The 24,188-nt window shown below is 42.1% G+C and overlaps 1 protein-coding gene across 1 annotated transcript in view; it reads right to left on the minus strand.

Annotated features, from left to right (window-relative positions):
* Positions 1–24,188, minus strand: part of LOC141113355 (integrin beta-4-like) — a 107,004-nt gene that overhangs the window by 66,688 nt on the left and 16,128 nt on the right. Inside the window, 17 exon segments of the mRNA XM_073606415.1 lie at positions 1,973–2,152; positions 2,531–2,679; positions 3,829–3,852; positions 3,939–3,997; positions 5,445–5,548; positions 6,286–6,453; positions 8,828–8,861; positions 10,484–10,590; positions 13,109–13,231; positions 13,342–13,471; positions 15,161–15,259; positions 16,434–16,537; positions 21,131–21,236; positions 21,518–21,539; positions 22,043–22,119; positions 22,854–23,021; positions 23,191–23,313. Of these exon segments, the coding sequence (XP_073462516.1) occupies positions 1,973–2,152; positions 2,531–2,679; positions 3,829–3,852; positions 3,939–3,997; positions 5,445–5,548; positions 6,286–6,453; positions 8,828–8,861; positions 10,484–10,590; positions 13,109–13,231; positions 13,342–13,471; positions 15,161–15,259; positions 16,434–16,537; positions 21,131–21,236; positions 21,518–21,539; positions 22,043–22,119; positions 22,854–23,021; positions 23,191–23,313 (1,777 nt within the window).

Here is a 24,188-nt window from a genome sequence, read left to right on the forward strand (position 1 = left end):
GGGAACCAAGGAGCAGTGCTCAGAGGTGGGTAGGGGGTGGAGACAAGTGGTGACTCGAAAAAGGGGAGTTTCTGCATCTATTGTTTGAGAAAAAAAGCCCTGATTATTTGTAATGAGAAATCTTATGTTCCTTTGAATATGTCATGTTAAAACCTAAGTTTACATATAAAAAATATGAAATCTGCACAAAGAAAAATTCCTTATCTTCAGTGTGATGTGTCCTTTGTGCTTAGGTCTTCTAGTTCAGTAGTAATTTTCCTCCTCCCACCTCCAATGCCCTCCCACCAGTGCTGCAGTTATCTTCTGCTGTGGCAGGGAAACTGGAGAGCTGTCATTAGCACTCATTAGGAATGCCAACCAGCACCTCCATTCATAGAAGCTGTACTGAAAATTCTATGAATGGAGGAGGCAGACCTTTCAAACATACACTCCTCCTACATTTATACATCCTCTTTCATTCATAAAAGCTCTAGAACTGTTTCCATGATTAAAGCAGCTGGGCAGAAAAGGTGGACATAGTCTCTTGATGAGAGCAAATGACAACTCCTCATTTCTATTAACCCCTGCCGCACCAGAAGATAATGGCCTCAGGGGTGGGGGGGATTGAAGGTGGAAGATTTCCACTAAATTAGAAGATAGAAGGACCAGGGACACATCACACTGAAGATAAGGAATGTTCCTTGTGCTGATTTTGTATATTTTTGGGGGGGGAGGTGAACTTAGGCTTTTTAATAAGTACATTGCCATGTGTGGTGACATTGTATGAGACATCGTATGACAAAAATATATAAAAATAACAGAAAATAAAGTAATTAAACTTTAAGATGACTCACTGGGATAAGTGTGGGTAGAATAAAGCAGCAAATACCCAATATTGACTGTATACATGCTAAATGATCAACCAGTAAATTCAATTATATATAAAGCCAAACCTTTTTTTGTTTAGTTTTGGATAGAGTAGGGGGTGAATTAAACACCCTGTCAGTTTTTTTTATTTGTTTCCTATTAAGAAGATTTCCCTTCACTTCCTGTCCCAGAGACACAACAGGAATTAAAATGAGGGGAAATTCTCTCTTACATAGTTGTCAGTAGAATAGGTGTCCCCACTGGAAGACTTTGCATGTTCTAGAGACAACCATAACATTTCCGATTTATCATCACTTTCTGTTGCCATGACAATGGTCACCAGGACAAACAGAACACAAGTAGCAATAAAGACCTCACAGAGGTTCTAAACCAGTTCAAAACCTTCCAGACTATCTAAAATAAAAAAATAAAAACTTTTGGCTTTAGATATACACTATATTACCAAAAGTAGGGACACCTGACTTTATATATATATATATATATATATATATATATATATATATATATATATATATATATATATATATATATACACACACACACACACACACACACACACACACACACACACACACACACGAACTTTAATGGCATCCCAGTCTTAGTCCGTAGGGTTCAATATTGAGTAGGCCCACCCTTTGCAGCTATAAAAGCTTAAACTCTTCTGGGAGGGCTGTCCACAAGGTTTAGGAGTGTCTATGGGAATGTTTGACCATTCTTCCAGAAGAGCATTTGTGAGGTCAGGCACTGATGTGGACGAGAAGGCCTGATTCGCAGTCTCTGCTCTAATTCACTCCAAAGGTGTTCTATCGGGTTGAGGAATACTTCTGGTAATATAGTGTACATTAAATGATCTTTTGTTCAATACAACAAATAGGGAAAGGATTGTTTTGCCTCCAACTCGACTTCATTTGCTATCAAGCCTGATCCTTTCTTTCTGATGACAATGAACAATTTGCCCATTTAGTGTGATAAATGTCAGGCTAATTACACGGAATTATCATATTGCTATATGTATGGCCAGCATAAGTCAGACATACATACAGTATGTAATACATCTATACCATGAATGGAATAGCCATGTAAAGGACATCACTGCTCCCACCTTGCTTCTTAATGATTGTAAGGTTAACATTTTTCTTTCCCAGGTGGGCGATTCCTGTGGGAACCTCCAGTGCCTCCACCAATAACTGCTTCTCATCGTCATCTTCTGGTCTGATGAAAAGGGGAACACAAACATCCACGAGTTCCACTCCCTCTTGAAATTCCACCAGCCCATAAGCATCTTGAAAAAAAATACAAAGACGTAAGGCAAACAGCAAAAATAAATGCTCTGAGCTTGAAGAGTAAGCCTGTGCTTTGTCCATGCAGGGAAAAGCAACAGGTTCCCTTTACTTGTGCTAGCAGTAGCTCATGACCCACTTCCTTACCCTCCCATGTGGCAATGCTAATGTCTGGTCCTGTAGGCACCCAGGGCTGTCACATGGGGGTAGTAGTCATAAAACTTGATTAGGCTCCAAGTCATGACTAACACGCCTGGCAGTCCAATGGAGCAGTGGAAGAGTAAAGGATAGGTGTGTGTATAACTTATTGGTTGCCATGCATGGGCAAAGCCCATGTTCCTTTTTAGTTTATGCTGGTATTAGAGAAATGTAGCACTCACCTCTGACAGATATGACTGTGTAGTAGCCAGGGGTGACTTTCAAGTCTTGGAAAGACTCTTGGGTGACATGTTTCTCGGTGACTTTTACAATTTCAGGTTCAGCTTCTCTTGGAGCCATCAATACGGTGTCTGCAATTGTGTGATCTTGTCTGTAATAAAATGTATTAACAATCATTGTATGTCAATGAAGTTATATAGGAAACAGGTGTAGTAGTACTTCCGCCTTAATTTCCAGCTCCACCCGGTTCTCAGACTGTCAGGCTGCTGATGCCTCTGTATAGCATGAAACACTGGAGAAAAAGTCGGCACTCGGGATAACATCAATTCCTTTATTGAAGTAACATGTAAAACAGCCAACGTGTTTCAGGTGTCAGGCCTTAAAGTGTAACTAAAGGCAAAACTGTTTTTTTTTTTTTTTTTAAGTTTTGGATAGAGTGGAGAAGAATTAGAACTCCTGCCAGTTTTTATCTCTGTCTGTGCCACCAGTTAAGGGGATTCACTTTCCCTCTCTCTCTCTCTCTCGCTCTCTCTCTCTCTGTCCTGTTTACCATTATCATTGAAAGTTAAAGTAACAGAAAATCCCAAATTTTGGGTTGTCCACAGAAAAGTAATAGAGTTTAAATCTTTCAATGGGGACACTAGTTCTGGTGACCTGGGGGTCCCCAAGGAGTTCCTTTAATTTTCAGGGATTTCCTCTCACTTCCTGTTTGGCTGTAGGACAGGAAGTGAAGGAAGATCTCCCCAATGGAAAACAGATGGTGGAAAAAAATCTGTCAGGGGTTATAACCCTCCCTTACTCTATCCAAAATTTTAAATAAAATAAAGTTTTGCCTATAGTTCTACTTTAATCATGGCCATGATTAAGGCCTGGCAGCGGAAACGAGTTGCCTGTTTTACAGCTGTTATTCATGGTATTTCATTAAAGGAAGAGCGTTATTTGATGTTATCCCGATTGCTGACTTTTCCTCCACTGATTGATGGACTTATAATGTATAAGCCTGGATGGAGAAATTAAAAAACAAGCAATTTACTACAAAACTTCGGAACGTTCTGAGAGATCTCACAACGGGTTCAGGCCTTTTGTCTGTTTACACAGCAATGGATAGCAGGAGGGTATTGTCTGGGGTACAAGTGAATGTTGTTACTGGGATTAGAGAGGGACGAATGAGAGAGTTGGGAAGGGGTGAATTTTTGATATGACAAAATATCAGGAATTTTGTGTTTCTTGAATTATTACATATTGTTTGTTCAATTAGAAAGGTGGACAGATGGCCAAAAAACGAAGACAGTGTTCATACCTTTTGCCTGCATTGGATTGTAACCTAGAAGGAAACAAGAAGTAGACAAACTGTAATTTCATGTATTCTGTGAGATGAATGTAAATGCTCCAAATAAAAGCCAGACTTACCGGAAATTGGTCTGCTTCACCTTGTGTGTTCCAGGTATCACTTTATACACCTCATTTAGCTATGGGAATAAACATTATTCGTAAGATAAAAATACTTATTAGACAGCGACAAATGTGTAAAATGTGCAACTTCATTGTCTTCCATTGGTATGGCCAATATCATAGGTCGGGGTTGGCAATTTAAGCACTCCAGCTTGTGGTGAAACTACAAATCTCTTCATGCCTCTGCCTCTGGGAGTCATGACTTTGGTTGTCAGAGTCTAGTGGGATTTGTAATGTCACCACGGATGGAGTGCTGAAGTTGCCAACCCCTGCTGTGGGTGTAGCAATCACCTTGGGTAATCGTAAAACCAAGTGAATTATCCCTATCAGAAAATAAGTATGAACCAGCCTGGAGACATTACCAAGGATATTGTCATTGTATTCACCCATCAGCTATGTTTTCTAAAAGTGTATCTTTAACCAAAACTTTTTTTTTTAGGTTTGGACAGATTGGAGGAGAGGTGAGTGATGTTCTTTTATCTTGGAGAGATTTCCTTTCACTTTCTGCTGCTATAGATACTGTACACGTTATTTGGTGTACAGATTAGTTGATGGATTTCCAAAGCTTTTCTGTCCTTCAAATAGTAAAGTTAGTACTTGATCAAATAGCGTCATATAATAAACCTTAGGTTCATCCAAATCATAAGAATATACATTAGGTTCCATACCACAAAGCCTTACAGTTAGGTATATAGGGCTGTGGATAAGGGGGTAACACCAGTCCCCTGTACGAGGGCCGGGCCAGCAGGGAGACCCAGGCAACAGGGTGAATTGGATGTGGGCAGGGAGAGCAATTACTGCAACTGATCCCCTGTATCTCTGCAGCAGCTGAAAGCTGGCTCCGTCTCCTCTATCTCCCATTGGCTTTCAGCTGCTACAGAGAGAGCCATACAGTTGATCAGTTCCAGTAATTGCCACCCCACAGTGCTTCTGGCTTCCCTCCTCTCCTTCCTGCCATCAGCTGTAAGCACACAATAGGGTCCTTCAAGATTGAGGGTGAGGGAAGGGCTAGATAAGCATGTCATATTTACCAGCCCCTTCCTTTCCTGAATGAACACAATGAGTGATGGGTACCCATCACTCACTGTGTTCATTCATAACTGAAGCCTTGGCTGTATGGGGCCCCGTGTTAGGTTGTCTGTATGGGGCCCCGTGGTTTCTAACAGCAGCCCTATAGGTAGACCTTGTATAGGTGTGTAGGTACAGCTAGGTGATACCAATCAGGAGCCAAACAAATATAGATATTGCCATCAATCCTGGGAAAGTTGAAGGTGAGGCTTTATTGATGGCAAGCTATCTATAGGATGAAGAGATTCATTTGCCCTTTCATGAAGAGGCCCTTTGAAATATTGGTTTCATAAGGACCAAAATGTATTGGACTTCATACCAAGAATGGCCACTAGAAATGGAAACAATGCCATCACAGGGTGTACCATGGGGGGACAGCCCATTGTATTTAATTACCGTTTGTTCAACTTCCCGACGGAGCTGCTCACATTCCCTTGTCTGAAGCTTAGACAGGTTCTCAGTGAAAAGGCGAGCCAACCTCAAGGAGACTCCATATGGGACTGAAAGAGAAGACATTTATATATTGTAGCCACCATACACCATAACTAATAGTGCTGAAAAGCACCCTTTTGAGCTATGGACCTAGTATCACATATTTTTTCATGTAGCACTCTCACCACGATCACAGTACTCCTCCTGACAAAGCCTTCATCTGCTTTTTCCCTCCAAAAGATCAGCACCATATGTGTTCATGCATCATCCAGGGTCAGCATCTATTTCCTACACTGGTGATGCTGGCTCAGAGATGACACGATCACATAAATCCTGGTACCTGTGAAGTTCTTGGCTGTTTCCTGTGTCTGAAACAGACCAGCCCACTGTTGCTGCCGCTCACCTCATGAACTCCTACAAAGTTACAATGTTTTGGCTAAATCACCAAGGGAGAGGAGACTGAGTATATGCTTCCTCTTGCCTGCAGCAGACAGATGACATCATCTTGGCCTAGGCAGGTCACTGGACTGTGGTTCAAGGCTGGCCTTTTAAAGGATCCCTATACTGTTAGTACATTTACCTTTAATTGACCCCCTTTCTCAGCACCCCACAAAATCAAATACTGTATAATACTTTATAATCTAACTTTGCAGTCAAAATTCCTCAATAAACTATTATAGTTCAAGCAGGATATTTTAGAAATGAATAAAACAAGACTTTAGATTTAAGACTCTTACTAAACCCATTTTCTGCCCCCCCCCCCTATCTTCATAGTCATAACACTCCTGCTGTTCTAGTCACATACCCAGCTCGGGTGATGGAGGTGGTTGGTGTACATTGTTGGTAATCTTCCATCTCACAGAGTCTCCACCTTTCAGGTTTCTATTCCGTACAAGTGGAGTGTTCAGATAATCAGATTGCATAAGGCTTTGTCGTAGCATATAGTGGTCTTCCTTAAATCCCACAGTGCGCCCTGCAATAGGAATAGAAGGGTTATAAAATGACAGATTCTCCTTCTAAGTTTTACAAATGTCCGATTGAATTAAAGGTCGAAGTTCACCTTTTCCAGAGATTAGCCTATGCAGTCAAGGGTACCCAGTGAACCTTAAAAATCTGTGCAGCTTTGTAAAATGATCACTAATGTTATTGTTATATCTGTAGGCCAATTGGGTCCCCTAATTGGCCTACAGATATAACTTCTATATCTTCTCACTGCAGCATGGCTAAAAAACTCCTAGTTAGCAACCCCCATATCTCACTTTGTTGCTAGGACATGAAAACCGTTCCAGCATTGCAGAAATTAAAGCCAAAGGTTTTACGTCCTAGCAACGTGGTGGTTGCTAACTATGAGTTTGTTTAGCCAAGCTTCTGAGGGGACCCAAATGGCCTACAGGTAAAACAATAAAATGAATGATCATTTCATAAAGTGGCACAGATTTTTAATATTTACTGAGGCTCCTTGACTAAAAAGGCTATTTTCTGGTAAAGGTAAACTTCGTCTTTAAAGCTGCACTCCAGGCAGACATCCAAATCCACAGCTAAAATACAAATATGGGAAGTGATATACCTGCCAAAAGAATTTGTAATTGTATGCAACCAGATTTGTGATCTTGACAGCCATCTTCTCACTGCAGCAGTAATACAGGTTAGTGAAGAACACAACTCACTCTGATTGGAGAAAAGAGGAGGTCATCCTTCTACTCACTCTACTTTGTCCTATAGGGATGTTTATTGTCAAGGCATGAGCATGCAGCAAAGTCTGATTGGAAACTAGAGGAGGTCAACCTTCTACTCAATCTACTTTGTCCTATAGGGATGTTTATTGTCAAGGCATGAGCATGCAGCAAAGTCTGATTGGAGACTAGAGGAGGTCAACCTTCTACTCACTCTACTTTGTCCTATAAGGATGTTAACTATCAATGCAGGAGCATGCAGCAAAGTCTGTTTTGGAGACTATAGGAAGTCATCCTTCTACTCACTCTGCTTTGTCCTATAGGGATGTTTACTGTCAACACATGAGCATGCAGCAAAGTCTGATTGACTCAGTGCTGGCCCTAGCTGTCCAAGCCTACTGTGCAGGGGTTACAGGAAGCCAATATAAAGAAAAACAAAAAACAAAAAAAAAAACAGATATTTATACTAGTTGCAAAAAAAAAAAAAAAAAAAAAAAAAAAAACATTTATTAACCACTTCAGCCCCCGAAGAATTTACCCCCTTCCTGCCCAGAGCACTTTTTGCGATTCGGCACTGCGTCGCTTTAACTGACAATTGCACGGTCGTGCGACGTTGCACCCAAACAAAATTGACGTCCTTTTTTTCCCACAAATAGACCTTTCTTTTGGTGGTATTTGATCACCTCTGTGGTTTTTATTTTTTGCGCTATAAACAAAAATAGAGCGACAATTTTGAAAAAAACGCATTATTTTTTACTTTTTGCTATAATAAATATCCTCCAAAAATATATAAAAAAACAATTTTTTTCCTCAGTTTAGGCCGATACGTATTCTTCTACATATTTTTGGTAAAAAAAAAATCGCAATAAGCGATTATTGATCGGTTTGCGCAAAAGTTATAGCGTTTACAAAATAGGGGATAGTTTTTTGGCATTTTTATTAAAAAAAAGTTATTTTTTAAAATGGCGGCAATCAGCAAATTTTATCTTGACTGCGACATTATGGCGGACACATCGGACATTTTTGACACATTTTTGGGACCATTGTCATTTATACAGCAATCAGTGCTATAAAAATGCATTAATTCCTGTATAAATGACACTGGCAGTGAAGGGGTTAACCACTAGGGGGCGGGGAGGGGTTAAATCAGTACTAGGGAGTGATTACTAACTGTCAGGGGGATGGGCTGTAAGAGTGACGTCACTGATCTCTGCTCCGATGACAAGGAGAAGAGATCGAGTGACACTGTCACTAGGCAGAACGGGGAGATGCTGCTTACAACAGCATCTCCCCGTTCGTCCTCTCCGTGAGGCGATCGCGGGTATGCCCGCGGCGATCGAGTCCACGGGACCCGCGACCCGACTCACGGAGCTTGCCGCGGGCACGCGCGCACCTGCTGGCCGCCTCTTAAAGGGCAACGTACAGGTACGTGATTTTGCCTGTACGAGCCCTTCTGCTGACGTAAATGTGCGTGAGGCGGTCGACAAGCTGTTAATAAACACAAGATTAATCTGCTTTTTATATCTGCCTGGAATGCAACTCTCCTCATACATGTTCCTTCTGAAAAATCACTGGCTTACAATAAAAGCACCTACAAATATCATGTGTTCTAACTATTTAGATAAAGTGGTTTTGAATTTAATATAAATCATATCTATGCAGCCTACTCCTTACCTCGTCCACAGCAAGGCAGCAGAGCCAGACAAGCCTGCAACAAGAAGACATCGTTTAGCTTGCCGGTGCTTATCACCACCTTTCCTACCACCGCTAACATGCTGGCAGCTGTGTTATAATTTCACTATTCTATATACATAGAAATATTACGTGTTTTGTGATATGTCAGGAAATTGTTACAGCATCTTCATTACTAATTGTTACGTTCTCCTTTCATATACGTTACTGTATTAAGGAGTTACACATATATAGAGGCGTTTTACTAGGGAAGGTAAGAGTATATTCAGAAATATTCCATTTTGTCTTGCAATGCTTTTTTACAATGCCATTTTCCCCTCACTATCATATGCATTGTCTTGTGTAGTTTTTCCATACACTGTTAAGCCTCGTACACAAGATCGGACTTTAAAAAAACTTTTCTGTGGATTTCTGTCCATGTTGGCCATGAACTTGTATTGCATACACACGGCAGGACTTTTTAGGCAACAAACACGAACGTAGTGACTGATGACACTTCAAAAGAGGAAGTTCAACTCTCCGGCACCACCCTTTGGTCAACTTCTGTAATGTGGCCTGATCTTTTGCATTGGATCTGAGCATGCGTGTTTGTACTTTGGATGGTTTTGTGTACACACGATCGGACTAGCCTACGTAGGACTTTTGTTGCCACCAAGTTTGTCTGTTCGCACAGACAACTATTGTCCGATGAAAACCGAAAAAGTTTGTCCGATGGAGCGTACACACGGTCAGATGTTGCCTTAAAAAAGCTAATTTGCATGTTTGTTGTCAAAATGTCAGATCGTGTGTATGGGCCTTAAGAGTTAGATAGTACCCACTAGCTTTAAAGTATCATAAAAAATTATCAATAGATGGTGTATTATATGCTGCTCACTCAGTCACTATGAGATTTTATGTATTCTGCAAAAAACCTGGTTGATCCTGCTGCTCTCTATCTCCCCCTTCTGTCCATGTCCCCAATTCAGCTAGGGATTTTGCAGAGCAGTGTTGTCAGCTCTGCACATGCTCAGCTTTCAGTGTACTTTCTACCCTGAGCATTTCCTCCCTATCATATATGAGCAGCCCATGTGACTATAGAGTGTCACGTGTGGGTGTATACACAGTGGTGATTGAAAGCCCACTCCCTCCCTCCCTCCTCCATGCTCACTAATCGTCTAAACACAAGGGGTAGCTGGAAATTACATGTAGATTGATGGAGGCTTCACCTCCCTCTTATTCGAAGACTCAGGCTGGAGAAGCATGACACAGCCTGTGACTGACAGAAATCAGCGCACACAATGTTATTGCCAGGAAATAATAAAGATTTCATTTCAAATATATATTTGTATGCCAATTTAAAACAGTTTATTGATATGAATTATTTATTTTTACTTTGTATAGCGTTTTTATTTTGAACATGTGACCAGTAGCAGAGGACTAGACGCCCCTCCTGCTTATGTTTCCCTGCAGACAGGCTGGGAAAGATCTGGGTCATGTGACAGCTGTATATCCATTAGGAAAAAATGTACTTAGATGTTTCTTATTAAAATATTATATAATTATTAAAATAATTACAGTGCCATCATCCACATACAGAAAGAGAAGGGACAATGTAAATAAAACAGTGTGTGTTTAGTATAACTTTAATTCATTTCCTACCCTGCAGCAGGCACAGTATTTCCAGCACAATAGAAGTAACAGACCGAGGAGCAGCATCAGGAAGATGAGTAGAGGGATGAGCCATAGGAAGGCACCGGGGGGACATTCTGCAGAGAAAAATAAACCTTCTATGAAAAAATGACAAACCAAGATGGGAGAGAGTATGTAAAATAAGGAGCAGCGAAAGATAGATATAGGTACAATGCCTTGAAAAAGTATTCATACCCCTTGAAATGTTCCACATTTTTTCATGTTACAACCAAAAAAGTAAATGTATTTTATTGGGATTTTATGTGATAGACCAACACAAAGTGGTAATAATTGTGAAGTGGAAGGAAAATGATAAATGGTTTTCAAAATTTTTTACAAATAAATATGTGGGGTACATTTGTATTCAGCACCCCCCCCCCAGTCCATACTTTGTAGAACCTCCTTTCACTGCAATTACAGTCCTTTTGGGGATGTCTCTACCAGTTTTACACATCTAGAGAGCTCAAGCTCTGTCAGATTGGATGGAGAGCATCTGTGAACAGCAATTTTCAAGTCTTGCCACAGATTCTCAATTGGATTTAGGTCTGGACTTTGACTGGGACATGCTAACACATGAATATGCTTTGATCTAAACCATTCCATTATAGCTCTGGCTGTATGTTTAGGGATGTTGACCTGCTGGAAGGTGAACCTCCATCCCACTCTCAAGTCTTTTGCAGACTCTAACACAGTGGTTCTCAACTCCTGTCTTCAGGACCCACTAACAGGCCAGATTTTAAGTATTACCTTGGGGAGATGCAGACTAGAATGCTGCAATCACTGAGCAGCAAATTATATCGCCTGTGATGTATTTCAGTTATCTTGCAAACCTGGCCTGTTAGTGGGCCCTGAGGACAGGAGTTGAGAACCACTGCTCTAACAAGTTTTCTTCTAAGATTGTCCTGTATTTGGCTCCATCCATCTTCCCATCAACTCGGATCAGCTTCCTTGCTGAAGAAAAGCATTCCCACAACATAATGCTGCCACCACCATATTTCACAATGGGGATGGTGTGTTCAGGTGATGTGCAGTGTTAGTTTTCCGCCACACATAGCATTTTTCGGCCAAAAAGTTCAATTTTGGTCTCATCTGACCAGAGCACCTTCCTTCACATGTTTGTTGTGTCCCCCACATGGCTTCTCACAAACTGCAAACTGGACATTTTATGGCTTTCTTTAAAAATGTCTTTCTTCATGTCACTCTTCCATAAAGGCCAGATTTGTGGAGTGCACGACTAATAGTTTTCCTGTGGACAGATTCTCCCACCTGAGCTGTGGATCTCTGCAGTTCCTCCAGAGTTACCATGGACCTCTTGGCTGCTTCTCTGATTAATTCTCTCCTTGCTCAGCCTGTCAGTTTAGGTGGACGGCCATGTCTTAGTAGGTTTTCAGTTGTGCCATACTCTTTCCATTTTCAGATGATGGATTGAACAGTGCTCCGTGAGATGTTCAAAGCTTGGGATATTTTTTTTATAACCTAACCCTGCTTTAAACTTCTCCACAACTTTATCCCTGACCTGTCTGGTTTGTTCCTTGGCCTTCATGATGCTGTTTGTTCACTAAAGTTCTCTAACAAACCTCTGAGGGCTTCACAAAACAGCTGTATTTATACTGAGAATAAATTACACACAGGTGAACTCTATTTACTAATTAGATGACTTCTGATGGCAATTGGTTCAACTAGATTTTAGTTAGGGGTATCAGAGTAAAGGGGGCTGAATACAAATGCACGCCACACTTTTCACATATTTATTTGTAAACATTTTGGAAAACCATTTATCATTTTCCTTCCACTTCACAATTATGTGCCACTTTGTGTTGGTCTATCACATAAAATAACAATAAAATACATTTACATTTTTGGTCGTAACATGACAAAATGTAGAAAATTTAGATAGACAGACAGATAGACAGACAGATAGACAGACAGATAGACAGACAGATAGGCAGATAGATACTGGCAGGTGGGACAGTGGATGGTGTATAAGTCACCTAGGTTTGTCACCTATATATGACAAGGGTTTCCAGGGTTTGTGAATGTTATGGAGAAAGTAAACTTTTTCTTTTCTCAGATCTTAATAAGTTCTGCTCTGGGTCCTGGAGCCCAGAATATTTGTAGAGCTATCCGTAGGATAAAGCCTCCATTCCTAGGTCCACATCTTACCTGGTAACCTCACTGATATCCTCAGATGTCCACAGGCCTTCTATTATGTGTGCTCAGAACTCTCTCTCTCTGCTACCGGAGCCTGCTGCTGGGTGAAAATGCTGAGTATTGACAAAACACTTACAAGGTATAAAAGTTGCCTGCTTGTCTGGGAGAAACCATTAGGGACACCCTGTTAGCCAGTAACTGATATGGGTTTTCTTAGCATCTCGGATGAGCAGATGTTTTGTTCATTTTATACTTTGCTGCCTTGCTGAATAAAATCAGATAGGCCTGGACTGTTACTGGGTATCCCTGTCTTGGCTTACCGCTGCAAATAGCAGTTGAGCCTCATTACAATATATAGATAGATTAGAGATGAGCGATAGAAAGAGTACACAAAATAAGGAGCAAGACACTTGGAAAGAATGGAATATGGGACATCTTCCTAACCTTTTTTCTTTTGTACTAGCACAGTGTAATTGGCTAACACAGAACCCACTGCTTCTACTGTGTAATGATAGGTACAATCGTCCTCCTCATCACAGAAAGTGCATTTCTCTGTTCGTTCATCAACTACCAGAAAAGAAAAAGTCCATATATTAGAAGCCATGACATCTGCATGTAAGGTATATATCACCAGCGAACGATCATTGGTTCCTCGCAGTGATATTTTGTACACTTACCTTTGGTGAGCTCATCTACCATCTTTATCTGGATGTCGCAGCTTTCACATTTTTTTCCCTTCTTCTCCCCAGTGCCCCAGGCCTGGCACTGCGCACATGTGCGAACATCCTCACAGGCCCCCAGGAGGCGCTGTTCACATAGACAGGAAATATGACAAGTTTCGGGTGTTAGAAATAAATAGAGACTACAGTGTATTCTCAGTAAGTATAGAGTCATTCATGTAAAATTGACATGCTTGCTGTTTCACGTTTTCATTATTGGATTTCACATAAAGATTGGACAGTGGAGAGGGATTAGAACACCTGTTAGGGAGTTTCACCCTCACCATTTGTTCTGTTTTCCATTATCATTAAAAGTGAAAGTAAAATAAAACACCAAATTTTGGGTTGTCCCCAGAAAAGTAATAGAAGGGAAATCTTCTAATGAGGACACTAGTTCTGGTTACCCCAATAAATTCCCCTAATTTGCAGGGATTTCCTCTCACTTCCTGTTTAGCTATGGGACAGGAAGTGATGGGAAATCTCTGCAATGGGACACAGATGCGAAAACAAATCTGACAGGGGTTATAACCGTCCCTTGCTTTATCCGAAATGTAAAAAAAAAAAGTTTTGCTTATAGTTAGACATGTGCACTACCATTCGTTTCATTTGTTTTTGTTTTTTTTTTAATTTTTTGGGTCATTCGTTATGATCGAAATTCGTTATTTCGAATAAATTCGAAAATTCAGAAATTCAAAAATTCGAAATCCGAAAATTTGAAAATCTGAAAATTAGAAAGAAAATCCAAAAGAACAAAAATCCGAAAATAAGAACGAAATTTTGAAAATCCAAAATAACTAAAAAATTCAAAAAGCCAAAAATGTGAAAATCTGAAATAACTAACTATTAAATTATAGACATTGGTATTTCTTTTCAAATTTGGCTGTTAGTAAACGTAACGAATACGAATTTATCTGAAGTTACGAATTATCTGAAATAATGAATGCTGCATCTAAAGGAATGAAACGTAACGAATTATTGGAATAAAACATTTTTATTATTATTTATTATTATTCATTCGTTACGTTCCATTCGTTTAGATGCGGTATTCGTTATTTCGGATAATTTGTAACTTCGGATAAATTTGTATTCATTACGTTCACTAACAGCCAAATTTGAATGGAAATTCCAATACCTATAATTTAATAGTTAGTATTAGTTATTATTAGTTAGTTATTATTTCATTTTCAAATTTTCGGGTTTTCTAATTTTCAGATTTTGATTCTTATTTTCGGATTTTCGTTCTTTTGAATTTTCGTTCTTATTTTTGGATTTTCTAATTTTTGAATTTCCTAAATTCCGATTTTCAAATTTTCGATTTTCTAATTTCTGAACTATCAGATTTTCTAATTTCGGAAAAATTCATTAAACAGGTTTTCGTTAATTTGAATTTTTCCGAATTAATGAATTTGCCGAATTTCCTCGAAAAACGAATTCAGATCGAAACGAATTGCACATGTCTAGTTCTACTTTAAAGGAGTCTTGCTCTGTGGCAGTACCATGCTCTGAATGTGACATGTGGTTTAAATTTTCGCTTGGCTGCAAAGTATTGTGGCTGTAAAATGCATACAGCCCTGAACATGCATGCATGCTTTTTTTTTAGGTGGGAGGTTGGGGGGGGGGGGCAGGTGGTAAAACTGCGGCTCAACCATCTGCTTTTCAGTTAAGTCATGTCTCACAACACAAGATAAATCTGTACATGGTCTGGATTTGGGTGAACCAGATGAAAATGCGGTATACATGTGTTGTCATGTAATGTAAACCAATATGGCAGACCTACCAATGAGCTGCTAAATTCACACATGACATCGGCAAACTGGGACTCGGCATCACATTTGCAACGACCGCACTCACATTTCCCTCGGTTATTGCACAGGCCCTGTAGAAAGTAACACAGTAATCAGTACACTTGCGGCTTCGATCCATTTGATACATTATCCTTCACTTCCATCCATAGTTGTGCACACTGGGTGTGCCAGATGTGCCTGGGCACACCCTAATCACCCTGTGTGGTGCCGATTCCCCCTGCTTCTTGTCTCCCCCTTGCAGTGCTGCCAGCTTCCCTCCTCTCCTCTCGGTAGCAGGGAAGGAGCTGGTAAATATTTAATTAACTGGTCCCTTCCTTTTCTGAATGAACACAGGAAGTGATCTGTGCCGATCACTCCTGTCTTCATTCTTAAATGAAGCATAGTAAACAATGTTTACTGCAGGCTGCAGAGAAGGGGACTGGGGAATGTGTCCTCAGTGCCTTTCTCTGTCTCACAAGTGGGACATCGGGGGTCTGTCTAGACCCCTGATATTTCATCAAAGCCCGATAACAGGAATCCTAAAAAAAATTGTAAAAAAAAAAAATAATAATATTGTAATAAATAATAAAACTGTAAAAAAAAAATAATAAAAATAAATAAACTACTGAGACCAGGCTTTGCTCTACTGACACCTCTGCCCTGCTGATATACACGCATGTAGGGTGCACACCCTAATACAATAGGCTGAGCGCACCAACGCGTCCATCAATTAATTGTAATGTTTTAGCCAGCATTCACTCCTATATGCTTTTTACTTCCATTCTGAATTGTACCCCCAATGGAGATACATACTATGACCTATACACCTGCCCTTCAGATGTGCATGCAGTGTGTGTTGTGCTACATTGACCATAAATAGCGCAGTGACCCATCCAGGCTGAACATCTACTCCTTGCACTGAGATGCTGGCTTAGAGAGAACACCATCATGGAAATCCTGGTCCCTTTGCAGTTTCTGGCTGAGTTACAAAAGACTGACACATATCAGCCCCTGCTGCATCCTCTCATCTTGTGAATTCCTACAAAGTTACAGCATTGAAATCTGGACACTGGGGGAAATGTGACTAAGGAAATGCTTCCTCCTGCCTGCAGCAGACTGATAACATCCTGACCCTGACATACCTGATAAAGACTGGTTTATTGGACTCATGGTAATACATCCCAGTGTTTTTTCTCTGCTATAAGGAGATGATCCATACACTACTTGTGCCATGAAGACATTTCTTTTTATGCTGACAATACTTACCCCATTCCTGTCCAGGCAAGTCTGATTACTGATTGGGCAATCACATGCGGGTCCTTCCCATCCAGTCTGACATGCGCAGGCTCCCATATAGCAATGTCCTCTATCTGCAGAACAAAATATGAATTGATGAAATCACAGAGACACTGACCATGTTGTTCCATAATATTCACCTTTATTTTATAAGGTCTCAATGAGCTGTCTAGCTAAATGGATCCCAGGGGTGAGCAATCTGGGAGGTGTCGTTTGTATTGAGCTTTTTGAGCTGTCTGTATTTGTTGCGGATTTTCCCCTTACTTCCTGTGTGGTACAACCACTGTCAATGGGACAGGAAGTGAGGGGAAATCTTTCCAATGGAGCCCCAGATATAAAGTGGAAGTAAACCCTCCTATAGTTTTCAGCCCAGGAAGCTGCCATCTTAGTCTCTGTTTAAAGCGGAACTTCAGTCATTTTTTCATCTTTCCAGCTATTAAATCTTCTGCCCTTGTTGTTGTTTTAACTTTGAATAGTAAAACATTTTTTTTCTGCCAGTAAATACCTTATACAGCCCACTTCCTGTTTCTTGTCTGGTCATTAGCCTAGGCTCATGATGTCATCTCTCTCTCTCACTCTTGTGAGAGTTTGCCAGGAAGGGAGGGGGATGAGTCATAAGAGGGCCAATGAGAGCTGCAGGGCTGCAGAGCTGGAGGTGTATTCTGTGTAAATCCGGGAAGTGATCAGGCAGCAGCTTCAGCTGCCCACAGTTAAAATGGCTGCAGCCAGACTCAGTGGAGGGAGATTTCTGCAGCATATTTGGCAAGTACAGAATCACAGTACAGTGGAACCTTGGTTTACGAGTAACGCGGTTAACAAGCATTTTGAAAGACGAGCAACTTTTTTTTTTTTTTTTTTAATTCTGACTCAGGTTGCGAGTGCTGTCTTGCGAAACGAGCAGAATTCACTCGCCAGGGACACTCGGAATGGTTCGGAGCCATTCGGAAATACTCGGAAATACTCAGTTCCTGAGTATTTCCGAGGCTCTCCGGCGCCCCCCACCTCCGGCGGTATTGCATGTAATAGAAGTCAATGCGGAACTAATTGTCGGAAGCTTCAGAATGGCAAAGATGTTTTTATTTCAAATTATGTGAGCAGACTGCAGTTCCTCTTTAATCTGCAACTGCCATGATGCTGCACATGTGATCAGTTATGACACCAGCCATTGGATGGTTTGACAGTTTGGTTGAGAGCACAACCAGTGTATTAGCTAGCATTTCCGGCATATCGGAAATGTTAACTGTTTTTTGAAATGATAAAATCGATGGGTTTACTCACCGCTTTAAATACCAGGTTCTAATTTTTCCCCACTCTGGTATTTTGATACTCTGACACTAACAGGCAACGTAAGTTTCCCTTGAACATCAAATTATTCCTATTCCATTTTCACAGATTCAAGCCTATCTTCAGCCTGGATAGAGTGGAAGGGGGGGGGGGGGTGTTAATGCTTTAGTTTTGGCTGTGACCCCATTGAGGAGATCCTCCTTCCCTTCTTGTCTATGAGACACCCATACAAGAAATAAGGGGATGCAGCTCCCACCAGGGACAGGAAGGCAGGGATAGCATTTAAAACATTGACAGAAGTTCTAGCAATTTCCCTGTCTATTAAAGGACTCCTTGTTTTTGTTTGTGTCCCCACTGGAGAAATTTTCCATCACTTCCTGTTCTGAGAGAATGTAAAGGGAAGTCTCCCCAGCAGGTACAATAAAAGCAGGTGTCTCAATCTTTCCTTCCTCCATGTAAAACATGTGTAGGTGCCATTTTAAATGAAAGGCACTGCAGTACATGGCAACCTGCTTCATGCTTATCATATCATACTGTGTTGCAGTAACACATGAATTTCCCTGCACTTTACTGCAACCCACTGCTGTTAACAGGCCTCCAAATACTTAGCATGCGTAGTGTACTTTACAGAATACACCTACCTATATACGGGGGGTCAGTAACCTGTAGATCGTGATCTATCGGTAGACAGCAGTCTGGGCTTGCTGACCCGCCATCCCAGAACATCAAACAGAGTGCAATGCAGAGGGACTACTTGTAAAGTTGGAGCTGTAGTAGGGAGCAAGAGCCACATAAGACTTATTTTTTCCACCCCTGCCCCAGCCGCACCCCCTTTAGCTGCAGTGGCCAGGGGTGTACAAATGTTGCAACTGCAGCAGGCATTATACGCCCTGTCATGGTAGGTGGGTGTAGCACCTGCCAAGCATGACCCATTCAAGTGAAGGAAGCCATTCTGCAAGTGCCCTGCAACCTTGTGCAGTACAGCAAACAAGGGGTTAAAGCAGGCTGCGTTGTGTTGCTTTCTCACCACCTGCTTTAACCCCTTGGACTCCACAGAAGCATGCAGTTGCGGGACGCTTGCAGAGTGGCCCTATTTACTTGAATGGGTCACAACTGACAGGCGGTAGCACCTACCAAAAGCAACAGGGGGCCTAATTCCTGCTACAGCATGTGTACACTTTTGGCTGCTGTGTTCAGCAGCCAAAGGGGGTAGAGATTGGGGGAGGTAAACTTAACCACAGGGTTTTACCACCCCCCCCCAACTTTAGGCGTGAATGAGCCCTAATGCCGCGTACACACGACCTGACTTTCCGTCGGAATGAACTCTGACGGTCTTCTCCACGGAGTTCCAATGGAGTTCCGCTGAAACGGACTTGCCTACACACGATCACACCAAAGTCTGATCGTTTAGAACGCAATGACGTACGACGGGACTAGAAAAAGGAAGTTCAATAGCCAGTAGCCAATAGCTTCCCTTGCGCTGTTTTTGGTCCGTCAGAATAGCATACAGACGAACGGATTTCTTGATAAGAATTGAGTCCGTCGGAAAGATTTGAAACATGTTCTATTTCTAGGTCCCTCAGAATTTTCGAAAGAAAAAGTCAGAAGAAGCCCACACACGATCGGAATGGGCGACGGAATGATTCCGTCTGACCTTTTCTGCCGGAAAGTCCGGTCGTGTGTACTCTGAAAAGCGACCTGAGTGTGTTTGAAAGGTGGCGAGGAGGTGATCTGTTGCCTCCCCACTACCGGATTTAAACCCATGATCAGTGGCGTCACTAGGGTTGATGTCACCTGGTGCAGTAAATTATGGTGTCACCCGCCCGTCACTGAGCAATCCAGGGCACTGAGCAGGCTAGGGCATGAGCACAGCTCTCCCCCCTGGCATGCCGCAATGCACTGTCCTGCTGCTGCGGAGTGACAGCAGGAGCAGGACAGAGCAGTAGACACTGGGCAGGCTAGTGCATCAGGCTCTCTTCTGTCTAGCCTGCCACAGTGCTCTGCAGGGCGCTGGGCAGGCTAGTTTTAGAACGGCAGCACCCGATCAGGGTGCGCACCCCAAACTGGCCCCTGTAAATGTTGTGGTTAATTCCCGTGTGCCAATCAATGCACTGTTACGGATGGGGGTGACACCATCATGGGCGGATATCACTTCCTTTTTAATGGTGTCACCCAGGCCTGGACTGGGACAAGAAATAGAGCCAGGCTTTTTAGACTGAGAAGCCCCGTGTAATCTCCCAAGTGTAAATCCCCCCCCAGTGTAATCCTCCCAGTATAACAGTGTAATTCCCCCTCCCCCCAGTAAATCCTCCCAGTTTAATCTCCCATAGTGTAAATCCCCCCAGTATAAATCCCCCCCATCATTGTACTCCCCCGCATAAATCCCTGCACCGTTGTACTCCCCCGCATAAATCCCTGCACCATTGTACTCCCCCGTGTAAATCCCCGCAGTGTATCCCTCCCGTTAACCCCCCCTTCCCGTGTAAATACCCTCAAGTGTAATCCCCCCCAATGTAACCCCCCGTGTAATGCCCCGAATGTACCACCCCCCTGTAATGCCCCCGATGTACCCCCCCTGTGTAATGCCCCCAATGTACCCCCCTTGTGTAATGCCCCCTTTCTAATCTCCCCAATGTACCCCCCCCCCGTGTAATGCCCCAATGTACTCCCCCTGCGTAATCCCCCTAATGTACCCCCCTTTGAATATCTGCTCATTGTGACTATGCAGTGTATATCTCCCCTCCCCACATTTACAGACCTCAGATCAGCATGGCTCTGTCCACATAGATGTCCCTCCCCCTAGGCTCCTCCTCCTGTTGTGGATATACTGTCAGAGTATAGGCTCCGTCGGTTGCGAGGTATGTACTAATTGTGACAGGCAGCCGGTACCTCTCCCCGCCTGCCTGTCTCAATAATAGGTGATTGCAGTGCCAGTTCCCGGAGGACATGCGGGCACTGGGCTATGTGGGACACAATTCTTTCTCCTCCTCCCTCCCCGAACATCGCGGGCAGTTAAGTACACAGCAAAGATACTGGAGTGCCCAGGGGAAGAAGGAAGAGGAGAGAGCCACGGTGCCTCTCTCAATCCAGTGCTGTGCCGGGTGTCACCCTTTTGGTGGGTATCACCCGGATGTGGCCCGCACCCCCCACTCCCCCCTAGCAATGCCACTGACCATGATTGCTGTGCAATGCATGTGATTGCGACACAGTAGTACGGCAATTACAGGTTTAAACTGGTGTGAGGAGGCAACACTGTGCCCGGTGATCTTTGACTTCTCTCATGTTGTTCAGACAGATGTCCACCTCTTTAAGGCTGCCTACTCCTGCTATATAATAAAAAGTTACACAATACCTACATGCAGCCTGATGTCAGCTTCACTTACCATTGCACATAAAGCCGCTTACACGTGGACACGTGGCTGTATTGAACTGGCAGTATCTTTGACTTGATATCAGTCCCTTGCAATCTCCTGTGGAGCAGTACTCAGACTGGGAGAAGGAGGGCAAGACGGGAAGTAGCAGTTCTAATAATGCTTAAAGTGAAACATTATAAGTGCTAAATCCCTTTAACTAATATGCCTGGGGAATGCTCTTAACCTGCCTGGGAAGTGGCTGAGACCAGATTCTTCATAAACAGGGGCTTCCAGATGCCAATAAGCCCCTGCCCACTATCCCCCACAACCAATGAGCCAGGGTTGTGGGTAGAGGCCTTTGTCCTCGTGTGCCTGGTATAGTTCAGGAGGGGGATGAATATGCTGGTGCCCACCCACCCTTTCTGGCACTGCTGCTTCCCTAACAACGGAAGAAGGAAGCTGTCATATATAGTAGCGGGAGAACAACCCTCTACTTTATATGATGTTCAGCTCCTGCCAAATAAGCTTAAAGTCTGGCATTCAGATGAAAGCCAGAACAAGCAAAGCCCAGTTCTAACCAGTGTTTGGACCAAACTAGGAGTTTATCCCTAGTATTAAGAAGGCAGCACATTATTCCTTAATTGTAATAAAGAAAATGGTGTCATTCCAATAGCTGTGCTGTCTAGCAGAGCTGTATAAGTCTCAGGAATAGATGGACAGATAAACAAATCCTTTGGCAGATAAAACAACTCCCAAATATGTATTGCATCTGTGTATTTAGCCGTTTCCTGGAGTCGGTTTATTATAATCAAAGCACAGAAAATGTGTCACTGATTACTTTTACCCACCTTATAAGTCTTCTACACAAGTTAAAGAACTACATTCAAATGCTCCAACAAAAAGACAGATATGTTCGATAGGAAAACTCAGGATTAGTCTTACCAGTTAACCTTGCACTCACAATGCCCGCATACAAAGTGCCCATTCCCATTGCACTTGGGAGAATTCATTTCTTTTTGCTATGGATGGAAAAGAATGGACAGGAACAGTGATGAGCTTTGAACAAACCAAAACCAAGAGAGCAATAATAAACATGGTACTGATAAGGGTTAGAATGATTTCTATAGTTTTTATAATGGATGACAGCCATGCAGTCTCTAAACCAAGGGTGCTCAACCTGTGGCCCTCCGGCTATTGTGAAACTAAAATTCCCATCATGCCTCTGCCTCCGGGAGTCATGCTTGTAACTGTCAGCCTTGTGATGACTCATGGGACATAAAGTTCCGCAACAGCTGGAGGGCCACAGGTTGAGCCCCCATGCCCTAAGTCACGGGTTTGGTAGCCTAAGTAAAAAAATGCCAAGAATAATAGGTGATAAATTAGTGAAGCAAAAACAACTGGTGCACAACCAAAATTTGGTTCAAACCATCAGCCAATGACAGCCTTAATCCAAAGAGTACATTGATGCATCTGACACTGGAGTGTTTACTTATGAACAATTACATATGTCACTGCTCTCTACATACAGTACATCCCTGGATAGGGGGAGAGGTTAGAGATGGGGGCTTCGTTGTTGACTTTTGACAAAAAGTAAAACTTTACATATCAGGGAGATGAGAGCTTAGTTGTTGATTTTTGACGTGTTTTTGGGGTCACAAGTAGTACATATGAAGAAGTCGATGAAGCGGATTATATGTTCCACCATGTTTACATGTTTGAGGAATGGAAAGATTCACTTTTTGTATCCACTTACCTGTTCACACGGGCAGACATCACATATGACGGAAGCATCAATCTCCAGGCCATTGGTAAACGTGGACGGTCTGAGGATGACATTGCCTGCCTGGTCCTGTTTTGGAAGATTACAAACGTCCTGCCCACCAACCTTCTCTAGAGCCTTCACATTAACCTTGAATGTCCCCTGCATGGAATAAATAGTTCAGAACATTCTTTGCTCATTATCTGCATCATATGAAATACAACAGCATGATTAAAAAGTAGTCAATGATTTATCCAATAATTACATAAAATTAAACTATAAATGACTGGTTGTCATTGTAAGACAACTGGCTTGCTCCAATGACACTCACCACTTCACCACGAGTCACCTGGAAGGACCCAGCTTCTGTTAATGTGGATGATTCTGATGAGACGAATATATTTAAGGCACGTGGAGTGTTATGATCCCTGATGTGCATTCGGGATCGGATTCGCTACAACAAAAAAAAGTGTATTTAGTAAGTAGTGCTTGTAGCTTTTACTGGACAGCACTTGAAAAATACTATAACTAAATGAAATGAAAGTGCAATATAACATGGCTTTATCAATGATGATAGAATTGTACTGATTACAGTATAGTATTAGGCAGACATATGGATGGTTGTTATAACTATGCCTTTTAATTCCTTATTGAATCTGTTTGTCACCTTAGTGGAGGATGTAATGGTGTCAAAGATGTGAAGTCAGGTAAACTGTTACTAAGAGCTTGTACTGTATATACTGTATACTCGATTAATCAAGGGATGTAAAAAGGCCAGCAGAGGGATGAGCTCTTAAGTTTGCTCCTTCTCCTTTATTCAAATAAAAAAAACTGGCTCTAGGTGCTCATTGCGCATTCATAGTTTTTGTTCTCAAGAAAGCATTAAACATCACAATTATAACAACCAAGGACCTTAACGCGTTTCACCCTAGATATGCTTATGAGTATGTATATTTAGAGAAAAACACATTAAGGTGCTTGGTTGTTATAACTATGCTGTTTAATGCCTTCTTGAGAATAAAATGTGCAACTGAGCAGTGAGCACCTGGAAAACATTTTTTACTTTGGAACTTTGCATACTGGGATTTGGCAAAGTCAAGGGTATGAGTTTTGCCTCTGCAGCATTGTATGGGGATGCCAAATACTCCCTTGCAGTAGCAGTTTTCAGAGAAATCTGTCCTACTGCTTCATTCATATATTGTATTGCTTCGTCATCATGCACAAACGGCATTGCTTAGGTTTCTTGCCCACGGCTGCAAGAGGGTGTACAGCATGCATGGCGTATAAATAGCCAGCAAAAGGAGACACAGGTGCAGCATACAGTCTCCC

The sequence above is a fragment of the Aquarana catesbeiana genome, linkage group LG12 (assembly GCF_042186555.1).
Source record: "Aquarana catesbeiana isolate 2022-GZ linkage group LG12, ASM4218655v1, whole genome shotgun sequence".
Lineage (NCBI taxonomy): Eukaryota > Metazoa > Chordata > Amphibia > Anura > Ranidae > Aquarana > Aquarana catesbeiana.